Here is a 17251-nt window from a genome sequence, read left to right as displayed (position 1 = left end):
TTAACAAAATATATGCATCAGAGTTCACTTGAGTCGGAACAGGATACCTTTATTAATGATAATTAATAAAAGTTTTAATGGCAGCTACGTGAGAATAGATGTTATCGAATGACCATTTTTCATTCAGTAGGCTTGACTTTCTGGAGAGAATAGAGAAAGTGAGGACTGCAGATGCTGAAGATCAGAGTCAAGACTGTGGTGCAGGAAAAGCACAGCAGGTCAGACAGCATCTGAGGAGCAGGAGAATCATCGTTTCGGGCATAAGCCCTGATGAGGAACTCATTCCTGATGAAGGGTTTATGCTTGAAACGTTGATTCTCCTGCTCCTCAGATGCTGTCTGACCTGCTGTGCATTTCTGGAGAGAAAGTCCTTTATAAGAATTTGAAGTTACTGATCTGACAGTGAGGTTTACATCTGCTAGTGAGCCAGAAATGTTTAATCAGGTGACATAGTACTGATTCTTACCTCTGAGTTTAAATCCTTGCTATTTATTAAAGTTCAGTCGTTTTTTTTCTGAGTACTGACTTTTTTCCATGTCAGAGCTATCTCCTGGAAAAGAAAGCTGACGGGGGAGGAGGCATCATCCACTTGGTGCCCTACAAGTGGATTAACAAACATGCAACACAATAAGTTCATACTATAATTAACATAATAAAACTTCTCAAAGCTTCACGTGTTATTAGCTGGCAAAATGTGACACCACATTATGATATTAGAATGATTGTTTTCATAAGTTTTAAGGACCATCTTAAAGAAGGAAAGAGGAGTTTAGGGAGAGAGTTCCAAATCTTAGGGCCCTCGCAACTGAAGGCATGGTGACTATTGGTTCAGTAAGGAAAATCAGGGAAATGCAAGAGTCCAGAATTAAAGGAAGACAAAAACTTGAATAAGGAGTTTGGCAGCAGATGACCTGAGCTAAGTAGAGATGAGAATGTTACAGAGATGGAATTAAGCATTTGGTGATGGATGGGATATGACATCAGAAGCTCCACTTAGGAACAAACATGACATAATGATTTGGATACGTGAAAACATTCCAACACTAGGCCTTAAATTGAGAAAGGTCATGTTAATAGCTGGAAAAATCATAACACCGTTTGAATAATTCCAGTAAATAAATTGAATTTATTGTCACGCGTGCCAGAATATTTTAATAGTTCATTGAAAGAGAATCACTAGCAATGATTCTTTTGTCATAAATGTTTCAAACAATATCTTCCAGAAAGATGAAAGCAGCTTGTAAAATCTCAAATCAGTGAACCAATTTAGAAAGGAGCACATGGCATAAAGCATGACTCAGCCCATCTCATCTGCTGTTTGCCCTGTGCTGACTCCATGGTTTTGTATCTTCCTCTTCTTCAAATATTTATTCAGTTTTTCTTCGATGTGTTAATGGTCTTTGCCTCAGCCATTCCCAATAGCAAAACATTTAATTTTCCAAAATCTTCTGAGCAAATAAATTTATTTAATACACTCTGTCCTTTCTCAATGATACTTTTAATGTAATGAACCCCCCACTGCCTTCATAAACAGAGAAAATAAACTTTTCCTATTCACTCTGTCTTCAAATTTTTCATAATTATTTAAACATTTACTAAATGTCCTCTAAGCATTATTTGGTCAAGTGAAATAATCCCAGTATCTCAGGTCTGTTCTTGTAGCTATAGATCTCTATCTTGGAGAGTCTATTATCACTGGCAGATTCTAAGACTGTGTACCTAGATCCAAATCATATATGTATGGTGAAAAAAAAAGTTGTGCTAGCTCTGAACCCCTGCATTGTCACAGGCCAAATAACATCTAATTATCCATAAAAGTTAACTGTTTAGCACGCAATATTCTATGTCCACTACTTCGCATACCATATACTGCAACTCTTCTGAGAAACTGCTCATGACATATTTGGCTAAAAATCTATATCGACTATTATTTATCTCTGCAATCGGTTATTTCAAAATGAGTATATTTGTCAAATTCAGCTAATGTTAAAAACTCTATGCTGGCTTTGATTGCCTCAGACATTTTAAATGCTCACTAAATTTATCTCAAATTACAGTTTCTAAGAATGGTTGATCAGCTAATGTTAGAATAGCTGGTTTGTAGTTAGTAAATTTGTTCATCTCTCCATTTTTGAACAAGTTTTTACATTGACATTTTTTTTGGTCCAGTGGCACGATTTGCATTTGTAAGAAGAATTGGAAAATTGTGATGACAGCTTGTTATCCCCTTTCAGATTTCTTTCAGAAACCTGGGAAAGCATGCCATCAGGGTCTAGTGATGTATTTATCTTCAGTTTTTTTTTATCCTCTGAAAAATATTTTTCTACTTTTAGCTGTAACTATTATTCCATATCTACCTTTAATACAAATGTATTTCACTCCAAATAATACTATTAACTTTTTCTATCCTTACTCAAACCTAATGTGCAATTGTTACAATTTAACATTTTAATTTTATTTTAACATCAATTATTTATGCCATTTCATTTCTTATTTTTAATCTCATCAAATTAAACAATGTTTCTTGAATTAAAAACATGAATGTTAAAAGCAGTTCTGGATGCTTGCAAAAAGTATTCCATCCTTTAAATGCTCAGTATCCTTTAAACATTAGATTAGATTAGATTAGATTCCTTACAGTGTGGAAACGAGCCCTTCGGGCCAACAAATCCAAACCGACCCGCCGAAGCGCAACCCACCCAGACCCATTCCCCTACATTTACCCCTGCCCCTAACACTACGGGCAATTTAGCATGGCCAATTCACCTAACCTGCATATTTTTGGACTGTGGGAGGAAACCGGAGCAAACCCATGCAGACACGGGGAGAATGTGCAAACTCCACACAGTCAGTCGCCTGAGGCGGGAAATGAACCCAGGTCTCTGGCGCTATGAGGCAGCAGTGCTAACCACTGTGCCACCATGCCACCCACTTATTATCTTTTCACTAAAATAAAACAAAAAACTGGAACCAAAACAGAAATTGCCAGAGGAATTCTGCAAGTCTGGCAGCAACTGTGGAAAGAACCTCGTTCTGGAGAATCACTGGTCCCAAAATGTTAACTCTGCTTTCTCTCCACAGATGTTGCAGACCTGCTGAATTTCTACAGCAATGTCTATTTTTTGTTATCTTTCTTCTAACTGTTCTGTTAAGATTAAAATTGCCCTGTTGTTCCCACATATTTAACTTTTCCACAAATCTGATCCTCACCTCATCTCACACCACAACTATGTCAATTTCCTTCCTATTTTGTTGTCCAATTTGATTTAGTCATGATGCAACCTCCTTAAATCATCATTGCATTATGCACTAACATTACCAATTTATCTAGAATGGGACTTCAGACAGCACAGTAATAAGAAATCTGAGAGAGGAGACGATGAGATAGAGCTGGGAGAATGTCATCAAAAGGGCAGCATATAGATGAGTCATAGAGATGTACAGCACGGAAACAGACCCTTTCAGTCCAACTCCTTCATGCCGACCAGATATCCCAATGCAATCTAATCCCACGTGGCAGCACCCGTCCCATATCCCTCCAAACCTTTCCTATTCGTATACCCATCCAGATGCCTTTTAAATGTTGCAATTTTATTAGCATCTACCACTTCCTCTGGCAGCCTATTCCACACACGCACCACCCATTGCGTGAAAATGTTGCCCCTTAGGTCTGTTTTATATCTTTCCCCCCTCACTCTAAACCTTGCCCTCTCGTTCTGGACTCCCCCACCACAGGGAAAAGACCTTGTCTATTTACCCTATTCATGCCCCTCATGATTTTATAAACCTCGATAAGGTCACTCCTCAGCCTCCAACGCTCCAGGGAAAACAGCCTAACCTATTCAACCTCTCCATATAGCTCAAATCCTCCAACCCTGGCAACGTCCTTGTAAATCTTTTCTGAACCCTTTCAAGTTTCACATCCTTCCGATAGAAAGGAGACTAAAATTACATACAATATTCCAAAAGTGGCTTAACCAATGTCCTGTACAGCCGCAACATGACCTCCCAATTCCTATACTCAATACTCTGACTAATAAAAGAAAGCATACCAAATGCTGCCTTCACTATCCTACCTCTACTTTCAAGGCGCTGTGAACTTGCACTCCAAGGTCTCTTTGTTCAGCAACACTCCCTAGGACCTTACCATTAAGTGTATAAGTGCACTGCTAAGATTTGCTTTCCCAAAATGCAGCACCTTGCATTTATGTAAATTAAATTCCATCTACCACTTCTCAGCCCATTGGCCCATCTGATCAAGATCCTGTTGTAATCTGAGGTAACCGTCTTCGCTGTCCACTACACCTCCAATTTTGGTGTCATCTGCAGACTTACTAACTATACCTCTTATGCTCGCATCCAAATCATTTATATAAATGAAGAAAAGTAGTGGACCCAGCACTGATGCTTGTGGCATTCCACTAGTCACAGGCCTCCAGTCTGAAAACAACCCTCCACCACCACCCTCTGTCTTCTACCTTTTGGGCCAATTCTGTATCCACAGGGCTGGTTCTTCCTGTATTCCATGAGATTTGACCTTGCTTACCAGTCTCCCATGGGAAACCTTGTCGAATCCCTTACTGAGGTCTATATAGATCACGTCTACCACTCTGCTCTCATCAATCCTCTTTGTTACTTCTTCAAAAAACTCAATCAAGTTCATGAGACATGATTTCCCATGCATAAAGCCATGTTGACTATCCCTAATCAGTCCTTGCCTTTCCAAGTACATGTACATCCCGTTCCTCAGGTTCTCTCCAACACCTTGCCCACTACCGACATCAGGCTGACTGGTCTATAGTTACCTAGTTTGTCCTTACCACCTTTCTTAAACAGTGGCACCACGTTAGCCAACCTTCAGTCTTCCGGCATCTCACCTGTGACTATCGATAATACAAATATCTCAATAAAAGGCCCAGCAATCACTTCCCTAGCTTTCTACAGAATTCTAGGGTACATCTGATCAGGTCCTGGGGATTTATCCACTTTTCTGCGTTTCAAGACTCCTCCTCTGTAATATGAACATTTTTAAAGATGTCACCATCTATTTCCCTACATCCTATATCTTCCATGTCATTTACCACAGTACATACTAATGCAACATACTCGTTTGGTGTCTCTCCCATTTTCTGTGGCTCCACACAAAGGCCGCCTTGCTTATCTTTGAGGGGCCCTATTCTCACCTTGGTTACCTTTTTGTCCTTAATGTATTTGTAAAAACCCTTTGGATTCTTCTTAACTCTATTTGTCAAAACTATCTCATGACCCTTTTTGCCCTCCTAATTTCCCTGTTAAGTATACTCCTACTGCCTTTATCCTCTTCTAAGGATTATTCAATCTATCCTGTCTATACCTGACATATGCTTCCTTCTTTTTCTTAATGAAACCCTCAATTTCTTTAATCATCCAGCATTCCCTATACCTACCAGCCTTTCCTTTCACCGTAACAGGAATATACTTTCTCTGGATTCTCATTATCTCATTTGTGAAGACTTCCCATTTTACAGCAGTCATTTTACCTGTGAACACCTGCCCCAATCAGCTTTTGAAAATTCTTGCCTCATACCATCAAAATTGGCCTTTCTCCAATTTAGAACTTCAACTTTTAGATTTGGTCTATTATTTTCCATCGCTATTTTAAAACTAATCGAATTATAGTCATTGGCCCCAAAGTGCTCCCCCACCGACACATCAGTCACCTGCCCTGCCTTATTTCCCAAGAGTAGGTCAAGTTTTGCACCTTTTCTAATAGGTACGTCCACATTTTGAGCAGAAAAGTTTCCTGTATATGCTTAACAAGTTCCTCTCTGTCTAAACCCTTAATACTATGGCAGTCCCAGTCTATGTTTGGAAAGTTAAAATCCCCTACCATAACCACCCTAAAATTGTTATAGATAACTGAGATCGCCTTCCAAATTTGTTTTTCAGTTTCCCTCTGATTATTGGGGGCTCTATAATATAATCCGAATAAGGTGATCATCCCTTTCTTATTTTTCAGTTCCACTCAAATAACTTCCCTGGATGTATTTCGGAAATATCCTCCATCAGTACAGCTGTAATGCTATCCCTTATCAAGAACGCCACTCCCCCCCCCCTCTTTTGCCTCCCTTTCTGTCCTTCCTGTAGCATTTGTATCCTGGAACATTAAGCTGCCAGTCCTGCCCATCCTTGAGCCATGTTTCTGTAATTGCTATGATATCCCAGTCCCATGTTCCTAATCATGCCCTGAATTCATCTGCCTTCCCTGTTAGGCCTCTTGCATTGAAGTGAATGCAGTTGAATTTATCAGTCCTATCTTGTTCTCTGCTTTGTCCATGCCTGCCCTGGCTGTTTGACTCACTTCTTTTCTCAACTGTACCAGTCTCAGATTGATCTCTTTCCTCACTATCTCCCTGGGTCCTATCCCCCCATCTTACTAGTTTTAATTGTCCCAAGCAGCTCTCGCAAATCTCCCTGCCAGTATTCAAGTGAGAAATAGGAAAAGGCCAAATCATTCTGAAAACTCCAAAGATAATGACGCTGATGTGCAATGTGAGGCTATTGCAGCAGATTCTCCAAAAGGGTAAGAGTGGAATCGAGCAAAACCGGTTCTGCTTAACTACTCAGTGAAGGAGAGATGGAGGAGAATAGTATGATTCAGTGTTTCAGTAGTTATTGACAAACCAAAATGAATAAGGAGAGAAAGTGTGCCTGATTCACAGTAACAAGGAATTTTCTTTGTCTTTGATTAGTTCAAGTGTTGTTCCAGGAGAGGAAGCGGAGACAAATTTCCTGTCAGGTAAATGCTCGCTTTGTCAGCGAGCTGGAACAGCTTGATTGGAGAATGCTTTGTACTTTAAAGCAATTTGTTTTTGTAAGTGAGTGACTTAATAGACCACTTCAAAGGTCATTAAGAGCAGTCATGTAATGAGACACTGGAAGCCTGATAGTGGGGATGACAGGTTTCTTCTTTGCAGTGCATTAGTGAACAATTTTTGGCTTTATGACAATATGGTACCTTTCCTGTACATTTTCCCATAAAGGTGATATTGTTTAAATTGTGGCTGAGGCAAATTTCAAATATTACTGTTAAAAATTGTGTTGCAAACAAGTGAGGAGGGGTGAACAGCATATGTAATAAATTTACAGAGGTGATGGTTACATATACATGACTTAAGCTTGCATAATTTGCCTTAAAATAGGAAGATATTCACTTTATCAATTGCTTCACCAGTGGCAATTGTATGTGTTAAATATAAACTTAAATATTGCTTCATGATATTTAAATTGCTTCAGAGGAAATTATTTTTAGACAATTTCCTGTTTTGATATATCAGATTTTGGGTAAATCATTTAGAACAACTATTTTTTCATTACAAATGTTAGTTGCTCCTGAAGGAACTGATTCTGAAAGTAATATCCAATACCTAATGTAGGCCATATTTCATTGGCACACTTAAACTGAGGTAGTTGCAGTAAGCATAATCTTGTGCTATGAACTAATGTGGTAACAATTCACTTTAGTATGTTACTTATTTAGTGACTGCAAGGTTTCCAGACAAAAATGTAAAATTAAGGACCTTAATGCAAAATGTAGTCGGTCTCAATCCTTGTGATAACCAGGACCAAGAAAGTAATGTGCTAAATGTGGTGTTATTTAATTATAAGAGCTAACTACTGCACAGATGAATGGATACTGATAAAAATGTCTTTCAACCAATTAAAGCCTGCCATCTGGCACTGGATTGATCAATCAGTAATAAAATTGTGCAATGCACTACTGTATTTATGTATTTTCAGCATAGGGAAGTTGGTGGGAAGATGAATGTAGGACACGAATTACATCAGAATGCTTGAATTAGATTGCAGGATGTTGTTTAGACAATTAAATAAAACAGTTGTTTAGTGACCTATATAACAAACAAATAATAAGTGGAATATGCAAAATACATTATTATACTCATAATTACTACAAATTAATATCTTGTTGCCTATTGGGCAAGCATGCAACAGTTTAAAAGAATCCTTGCCAGTTTGTGGCTTTAAAAAAAGGAAAATGAGGCAAATAGAGGAAACGGCAAAGTGTAATGTTGCTTTTTAAAACAAGATTCTGGAACTCTAGTACTCAAACGGGTATCCCCAAAGTCCATCATGTGAAATTTCAGGTTTGTATAGCACATTCAGAATTAATACTCCATATACAGATCCCAACATGCTAGAATCTGTACTATGACCATCTAAATGGGATTAATCATTTGTCACTGTCACTCAATACTATCATTGTCAATAACAGTGTGACATCACAGTACATTGTTTTCGCTCCTTCAGCTGAATGAGGAAGCAATTCAACACTAGCAGTGGCAATAAGCATTTCTTAAAATGTGCTGATGGTGATGTGCAAGTGGAGAAATTAATAAATGTAGAATTCTCATTTGTAATGATTAGCGTCTTTGCCAATGAGCAGTATTATTTACTGTACTTCCTCTGAGACCAGCAATATTTTGAAATGCCTTACAGCATCAGTCATGTGGTTCTGCTCAAAGGTTCAATGAGTCATATAAACCATCTTGGTTGACCTAACATGTTCATGGACTTTTTAAAGCTGAAAACCAATTTGCCCAACTTACCAGAGAAAGAAAACATCAAAACTATCACCATTGCTGCAGATACACCCCAAGTCGAGAGCTTGTTTTGGAAGCCTTGGGTTATGGGAATGATGTGGCCCACTCATTGTAGCTGATTGACTGTAGTAAGTTCCTTGACTCTGGGGATTTTGGCATGAGGGAGGACACATGTTGGAACACCTGTCCTACCAGTAGATTTGCAGGATTTTGCACAAGTATTGCCAACAATATTTCTCAAGGGTTTGAGTTGTCTGCTATACATTGTTCATATCTTTAACATTAACGGGAGGGCTCGTATTGTTGCTGTCCTGTAGACCATGAGCTTGAGGTTGGTACCAGATTTAAGATCTTTGTCATCCATCATCTGTTCCTCAGATAACCAAAGGCTTCATCATAGCGATGTTTTAATTTATTGATCTCACTTGTGTGCAGTGTCTTAGGGGCAAAAACATATGTGAGGAATTGTTCAGCATTTTTTGTATTTCATGCTGTACAGTCAGTTCTGACATAACGTGATAGTTCCGTTCTTGTGCGATCTCGCGTTATAAGAAAATCGCACAATAGCCGCGTCATTTAAACTAATGAAGCCGAAATCATGTCATTGCCAATAGAGGTAAGGAAAGTTCACATTCTACAAGTAACAATTTAAATTCTTCAATTTCGTTAAAGCCAATTTGCATTAAAGAAACACATGTTGTAGCAGAACTGACTACAGTTTGTTTGAGTACTGTAAACATTTGTAATAATCTTAGAAACATTGTTTCCTTTTCCACTATAGAAACTACGTGAGAAGCAGAAAGCTGTGCGGGAGAGCCATGGGCCAAACATGAAGCAGGTTAAAATGTGGAGAGATTTTGAGCAACTGATGGAATGCAAGAAACAGTGCTTTCAAAGACAGCAGCACCAGAATTCTATTGGTCAGGTGATACAGGAAGGAGGAGAGGACAGATTGATCTTGTAAATTATATAATTGATTTGTCTTATTGTGCCTCAAAAACTTAAGATTCTTTGTCTTGGGGCTTTTTCAACAGTTTTTCAACTATTTTTGAGTTATTCTTGGTTTTAGTTAATATACCGAATTCTAAATTTGCAATTAATTGTTTAGTAACTTAGATTTTGTATGCAATTAGCACCTACAAAGTCTCATTTGCAACAACAAATTTGATGATCCACCAGCTCTTCTGTAACAACATTGTGTTCTCATGGGGTAAAGCAGGAATAGAAGTTTTTGTCTTTTCACCATGGTACCTCAGGAGAATTGAGTAGTGATCATACCTACTGTACATAATTTTTCTATGCCACATTATCTTTCATCAGCTGAAAAAGAGAAACAGATATAAGGAGCTGTGCAATTCAGGCCAACTCAGAAAAAACTGTGACCAGAGTGTGAATGAAAATAAATGTTGAAGCTTATTCATAGGAAATGTGTAAAGCAGGCAAATATTGAAAATACAAACATATGTACAGATTTCTTAACTACATCAAAATATTCTTCATGAAAACAGTGAAATGTATGATTTTCAAAGTTGTGTTTTAATAAAAATAAGTCAACCATACCAGTATCAACAAAATTGCGACCATGAGTCTTCACTAATATCTCAAGTGTGTTCTGAGGGTATTATAGCATAGGAAGTCCCAGGATTGACCTTTGTGCTGTCACCTAAATTGGCTGAATGGCAGTGATGATAGCACTTAAGAATAACTTTGTTGCTCCCAAGTTAAACAGCAGGAACAAAATGACAACTGTGCCCTAATCTGGTCCTCATTAAAAGAGCTTCATACCTGTTCAAAGGTGAGCATGATTACTTTTGGTGATGTACTCTTTCCACAAGCAAATAATTTACTAGTGCTCATAGTCGAGAACAATTACTAATTCAGTGTCGTACAAGAGAGCTGTTAGTGCCTTGATCCTATACTGCTTTCATGGGGAGGAATTTATGGTTTCATAGCATAATTTAAATTAGTATGTATATTGCCTTGCAAACTATTCTGAATATTTATAATCAGCATTGTTGCAGATGAGCTTGAATTCTATTTCGATACTCGATCGGAATTATTGGGTTTATTCATCCCTGAGTGGCTGTATTCAACTTTAGTACATCAAAAATATGAACAGTGCTAAAGTTCTAATGATTATTCTAAAGATTATAAGAGCCATGATTTTCTGTGTTAATGAAAATGCCAGATTTTGTGTTTTTTCAAAATGCAGGCCATAACAATTGTTAAGCAAGTAAAGGCTCAATTTATATCAATTAGTTCCTTGATATTAGTGTTTTCGTTATTAGATTCTTATTATTTGGTACTAAGTATAATGGTCAAAGAGGAGCCAGTTGCCATATTCTTAACAGCTGAAAATAAGTCAATCAGTTGGGACTGCAGCCTTCTTTTGGAGTAATTTTTAGACTGTGCCTATTATTGAGTGCAGATGTCGCTGCCAATTATTCTTCAGATTAAAGAAGTCTCTCAGGAAATATACTGGATTCAACATCACTGAATCTGCAATGATTTGCAATGGGAACTTGATTGTACTAAATAATCTGAAAATGTGGAGCTCCCCTTCAAGCTCTAATTTTGTCATTTCTGATTGCATGAAACAGAATAAAATGGCAAGAAATTGATAGAACAATAATCCAGATTCACTTTTCCCCATAAACACATGGCAATCTTTACTGTCTCTGTTTGCTGTCTTTTAAATATTTTTGTTAAAACTTTGCGAATAAGACTTTGATGTGCTTCTCCATACAAAATTTAGAAGACCAATAAATGTGATAGAGTAATAACTATATTTGTGGGAACAGTGAATCTGCAGATTGAGCTGTTTTGTAGTATTATGATAGGTTTCAGAATGAGTGTTTGCACTTGTTTTCAGAAGTATGCCTGATCTTTTGAATAGGTTATGATTAGGTTAAAAATATTGATATAGTTCCCAGCATGTAATGCTGTCACAATAAAAATGTAGTGTATAAACGTGTATGAAATGATTTATTTTGTGCATTTTAAATGTTTGATACATGGAATTAAAAGCACATAGTTCCTCATGGAAAGTGTGTGCAACAATCTGAGTTAAAATGCAGAGTTTTATTTGCCATATTACCAACATGACTGAATGGATTGGTTTTTCCAGTGATAATGAAATGACTCATTAGACTAATTTGTTTCTACCACAATGGGTTCAATTTTCATTCTAGGATGTAGTTCCATTGTTGCAGGAACCCGCAAACATTGACAGGACAATAAGAGACTTCCAGAAATCTTTAGATTGCAGCCCACTGTCTTTGGTGGGAGCTACCGACACATGAAGGGGACAGTGAGTGGGTTTCTATTTCCATTCACCACCTGATCAGGTAAAGAGCAAAGGTGAGATTAATGCAGTGAAGGCTTCCCAATTAAGCGATGCCTCTCTGTTCAGCTTCTAGGATGCGGCCACAATTGCTGAATGCTTTATAGGGTTGCCTGGCAAAGTGACCACCGTCCTGAGCATAAACTTTCTGGATCATGCCTTTCCAGGAAACTCACCCTGCATTTTTACTAAAATAGAACAAAGAACTGCAGATGCAGGAGATCTGAAATAACCCTGAGCCTCAGCGCAAGCTAAAAAAACAGCATCTCATTTTCCACTTGGGTACTCTGCAGCCTCTAGGACTCAACGTGGAGTTCAATAACTTCATAGTCTAATTCCATCCTTCCATTTTTTTTAACCCACCCTTCCCTTTTTTTTTAACCCACCCTCACACCTGGTCCTGTCATGACGTGGGTTACTTTTAGCAGTCAACCTATTCTGGCCCACTCATTATTGACTTATCACATTACATGGATCAAAACAGAAATTGCTGGAAAGAATTCAGCAGGTCTGGCAGCATCACTGGAGAGAAAGCAGAGATGTGGGTCGATTCTCGTGCTCCTCAGATGCTGCCTGACTAGGTTTTATGATAGGTTAAGTTATTTGGTATTCTGTTCTCTCTTGTTTGTGTTTCAATCTTGTAAATAAATTCTGTTTTGTTCAAAACTAAGTGGTTTGGCCAATTGCATCTCTCCTGGAATATCCATGTTATACCTGCTTAAAGCAATGAGCAAAGTTAGGGTCTGGGCTATTTTTTGAAATGTTTTGAGGAGGTTCTGGCCTGGTCCATAACACACTTAGCTCCTCTTCTATCCTGGCCTCATATCACAAATCCTCTCATTTGCCTATTCCTTCCATATCGCATTTTTTCTCTCTCTCTCTCTCTCTCTCTCTCTCTCTTACCCCCCCCCCCATCTCTCTCTCTCTCTCTGGGCTCTGTCTCCCACTATCCGCCTCCCCATCCCCAACCTTGTCTTCAACATAAAAAACATTTTTCTCCTAGCTGCTATTAGTTCCCTTGGTGTCACTGGACTCAAAATGTTAACTCAGCAGGTCTGGCAGCAGTGGAGAGAAAGCAGAATTTCACCAGCAATTTCTGCTTTTGTCCTGGATTTCTATTCCCAGATTTCATTCGAAATCTGTGCATATACGAGAGCCGACCCTACACAGGAACAGTAGAACAGCACCAACTCTACCCTGAGAGCTGTCTCCCCTTGGCAGCTGGCTGAGATGGTGGGGGAGGGTGAACCAGGCAGGCAGAAGCAGCAATCAGGCCCTACCCAGCTCAGGGTGGGGCGGTATGGCAGACGGACCTTGAAATCTGGAGTGGTGGTGGCTATGTCCAGGGTCAATCAAATTGGCGAGGTGGGGCCAGTCTTCTACAACTCTGCCAGAACCTTCCAATTCCATGCTTTTTCGACAATGATTTTCTCTTACATCATCATCCCCCCCCTCCCCCCGGCCCACTTCAGTTGGTCACTCTGGAGACAGGCATCTTTTCAGGAAATAGGTAACGACTCTTACCAAAAGTCCTAATCTTCCTTAATCATGCAGTGTTGAGAATGTGTTATGCAGCTGGATTGATAATATCTGCCTCCTGTTTTTCACCCTTTCATTCGCTCACCCCCAGCTCATCATCACAAGTCATTGAAGATCTGGCCAGTTGTATCTTTATAAAATTCCCATTTGCATTTGCTCACTGGAAAGAAATCATTTGTACACGTTAGAGTCATAAAGTCATAGAGATGTACAGCATGGAAACAGACCCTTCGGTCCAACCTGTCCATGCCGACTAGATATCCCAACCCAATCTAGTCCCACCTGCCAGCACCCGGCCCATATCCTTCCAAACCCTTCCTATTCATATACCCATCCAAATGCCTCTTAAATGTTGCAATTGTACCAGCCTCCACCACATCCTCTGGCAGCTCATTCCATACAGGTACCATCCACTGCGTGAAAAAGTTGCCCCTTAGGTCTCTTTTATATCTTTCCCCTCCCACCCTAAACTTATGCCCTCTAGTTCTGGACTCCCCGACCACAGGGAAAAAACTTTGTCTATTTATCCTATCCATGCCCCTCTATAAGGTCACCCCCTCAGCCTCCAATGCCCCAGGGAAAACAGCCCCAGCCTGTTCAGCTTCTCCCTATAGCTCAAATCCTCCAACCCTGGCAACATCCTTGTAAATCTTTTCTGAACCCTTTCAAGTTTCACTACATCTTTCTGATAGGAAGGAGACCAGAATTGCACGCAATATTCCAACAGTGGCCTAACCAATGTCCTGTACAGCCGCAACATGACCTCGCAACTACTGTACTCAATACTCTGACCATTAAAGGAAAGCATACCAAACACAGCCTTCACTATCCTATCTACCTGCGACTCCATTTTCAAGGAACTATGAACCTGCACTCCAAGGTCTCTTTGTTCAGTAACACTCCCTAGGACCTTACCGCTAAGTGTATAAGTCCTGCTAAGATTTGCTTTCCCAAAATGCAGCACCTCACATTTATCTGAATTAAACTCCATCTGCCACTTCTCAGCCCATTGGCCCATCTGGTCCAGATCCAGTTGTAATCTGAGGTAACCCTCTTCACTGTCCACTACACCTCCAATTTTGGTGTCATCTGCAAACTACTAACTCTACCTCTTATGCTCGCATCCAAATCATTTATGTAAATGACAAAAGGTAGAAGGCCCAGCACCGATCCTTGTGGCACTCCACTGGTCACAGGCCTCCAGTCTGAAAAACAACCCTCCACCACCACCCTCTGTCTTCTACCTTTGAGCCAGTTCTGTATCCAAATGGCTAGTTCTCCCTGTATTCCATGAGATCTAACCTTGCTAATCAGTCTCCCACGGGGAAACTTGTCAAACGCCTTACTGAAGTCCATATAGATCACATCCAATGCTCTGCCCTCATCAATCCTCTTTGTTACTTCTTCAAAAAACTCAGTCAAGTTTGTGAGACATGATTTCCCATGCACAAAGCCATGTGGACTATCCCTAATCATTCCTTGCCTTTCCAAAAACATGTACATCCTGTCCCTCAGGATTTCCTCCAACAACTTGCCCATCACCAAGGTCTATAGTTCCCTGGCTTGTCTTTACCACCCTTCTTAAACAGTGGCACCACGTTTGCCAACCTCCAGTCTTCTGGCACCTCACCTGTGACTAAAGATGATACAAATATCCCAGCAAGAGGCCCAGCAATCACTTCTCTAGCTTCCCACAGAGTTCTCGGGTACACCCGATCAGGTCCTGGGGATTTATCCACTTTTAACCGTTTCAAGACCTCCAGCACCTCCTCCTCTGTAATGTGGACATTTTGCAAGATGTCACCATCTATTTCCCTACAGTCTATATCTTCCATCTCCTTTTCCACAGTAAATACTGATGCAAGATATTCATTTAGTATCTCCCCCATTTTCTGTGGCTCCACACAAAGGCCGCCTTGCTAATCTTCGAGGAGCTCTATTCGCTCCCTGGTTACCCTTTTGTCCTTAATATATTTGTAAAAACCCTTTGGATTCTCCTTAATTCTATTTGCCAAAGCTACCTCATGTCCCTGTTTTGCCCTCCTGATTTCCCTCTTAAGTATACTCCCATTTTCTTTATACTCTTCTAAGGATTCACTTGATCAATCCTGTCAATACCTGACATATATATGCTATTTGAGCTGTTCCATCCCTTTTAAAAAATATATGTAAAGGATGTGACACAGCACTGTGAGAGCAATGTCCAGATCTTCCTTCAAATAGATCAACTTAAGTGCATGTTCAGAATCCTGTAAATTGTGTCCTGAGGAAACCTGCACACCTTACTGAAAAGGTTATTCTGAGATTCATGATTTGAAGGTATGTGTCGACAACAAAATGCTCCCTCATTGCTGGTTTGTGTTTGAAGAGAATCTGTGACAAAATTAGAATATTTTAAGTTTGATTCAGACCTTTTAAATGCTGAAGTACATAAAAAGTTACAAATAGTCTCATGTTCTAACCTAATGCAATAGTTTATTTTCAGCAAATAATCAGTTTGTCTATTGATATGTTCAATGGATGAACCAAGTAACTATTTGAATGAAAGCATCTTATGAGTTTGAATAGTATCCCCATTTTTGTACAGCATGCCTTATTTAAATCATGTACATCCATGGTTACTGCTTCAAAGTTATTTATCCCATTGTCTTTTTCAAATCAGTAAGTCAAACCAAATAACTTCTACAGTTGTTGAAGAAAAGCCTGTAAGGAAATTATCAATATCATTCACAAAATTGTGAATTATTTATTATTTTCTAAAAAGCTGGCAAATCTTAATTATTTTTAAAAATATATTACTGCAATTTTTGTGCTGTTTGATAAATTTGTTTGAACTTGAACTCAAAGACATAATGTAGCAATGTTACTGTCCAGGTGTCTAAACAGAAGTTCCTTCAAAGTTTGTGAGAAGATTTGTAGCTCGAGTGCTCGTTGCTGTGGTTCTATTCGCCGAGCTGGAAGTTTTTATTGAAAACGTTTCGTCCCCTGTCTAGGTGACATCCTCAGTGCTTGGGAGCCTCCTGTGAAGCACTTCTGTGGTGTTGCCTCCGGCATTTATAGTGGCCTGTCTCTGCCACTTCCGGTTGTCAGTTTCAGCTGTCCGCTGTAGTGGCCGGTATATTGTGTCCAGGTCTATGTGGACTCATCCACAAACTCCATCAACAAACACATAGACCTGGACCCAATATACCGGCCACTACAGTGGACAGCTGAAACTGACAACCTGAAGCGGCAGGGACAGGCCACTATAAATGCCGGAGGCAACACCACAGAAGCGCTTCACAGGAGGCTCCCAAGCACTGAGGATGTCACCTAGACAGGGGACGAAACGTTTGCAACAAAAACTTCCAGAAGTTCCTTTACAGGCACAGTGTGTAATCTGTGGAAAAAATAGTCAGTGTAAAGTATTTTCCGTTAGTTATCTGGGCATATTCAGAAATGTATCTCAATGTTGAAGCAAATAACAATGTTTGTATGGTGAGCAAGGAGTCATCTACAAAGTTGCCTGAATCTTGGGATTCAAATTTTATTTTACGTAAAAAAAGTAAAAGACTTGCAAGTACATTGTTATAATCACAACAGAAATGAGTTTGAAGATTTACAGATTTAAGTATACTTCAGAGGGAAAACAGGAGGGCAACAAGGGGACGTGAGATGGCTTTTCCTTGGGACCTCATCAGGTGAACCCTAGAAGTTTGTGGGAAGCTAGGGAAGTGATTGCTGGGTCCCTTGCTGAGATATTTGTACCATCGATAGCCACAGGTGAGGT

At 39.5% G+C, this 17251-nt stretch overlaps 1 protein-coding gene across 1 annotated transcript in view; it reads left to right on the top strand.

Annotated features, from left to right (window-relative positions):
* The window catches only part of ift81 (intraflagellar transport 81 homolog), a 109940-nt gene extending 98328 nt beyond the window's left edge, over positions 1-11612 (top strand). Inside the window, exon 19 of the mRNA XM_043715704.2 lies at positions 9382-11612. Coding sequence (XP_043571639.1) covers positions 9382-9564 — 183 coding nt within the window. The 3' untranslated portion in view covers positions 9565-11612. The remainder of the gene's footprint in view (positions 1-9381) is intronic.
* The last annotated feature ends 5639 nt before the right edge of the window (positions 11613-17251 follow it).

This window comes from Chiloscyllium plagiosum, unplaced genomic scaffold (assembly GCF_037043375.1).
Source record: "Chiloscyllium plagiosum isolate Xiang-an unplaced genomic scaffold, Cpla_swu_hap1 HiC_scaffold_24, whole genome shotgun sequence".
Classification (NCBI taxonomy): domain Eukaryota; kingdom Metazoa; phylum Chordata; class Chondrichthyes; order Orectolobiformes; family Hemiscylliidae; genus Chiloscyllium; species Chiloscyllium plagiosum.
This window is presented reverse-complemented; position numbering and strand designations above follow the sequence as displayed.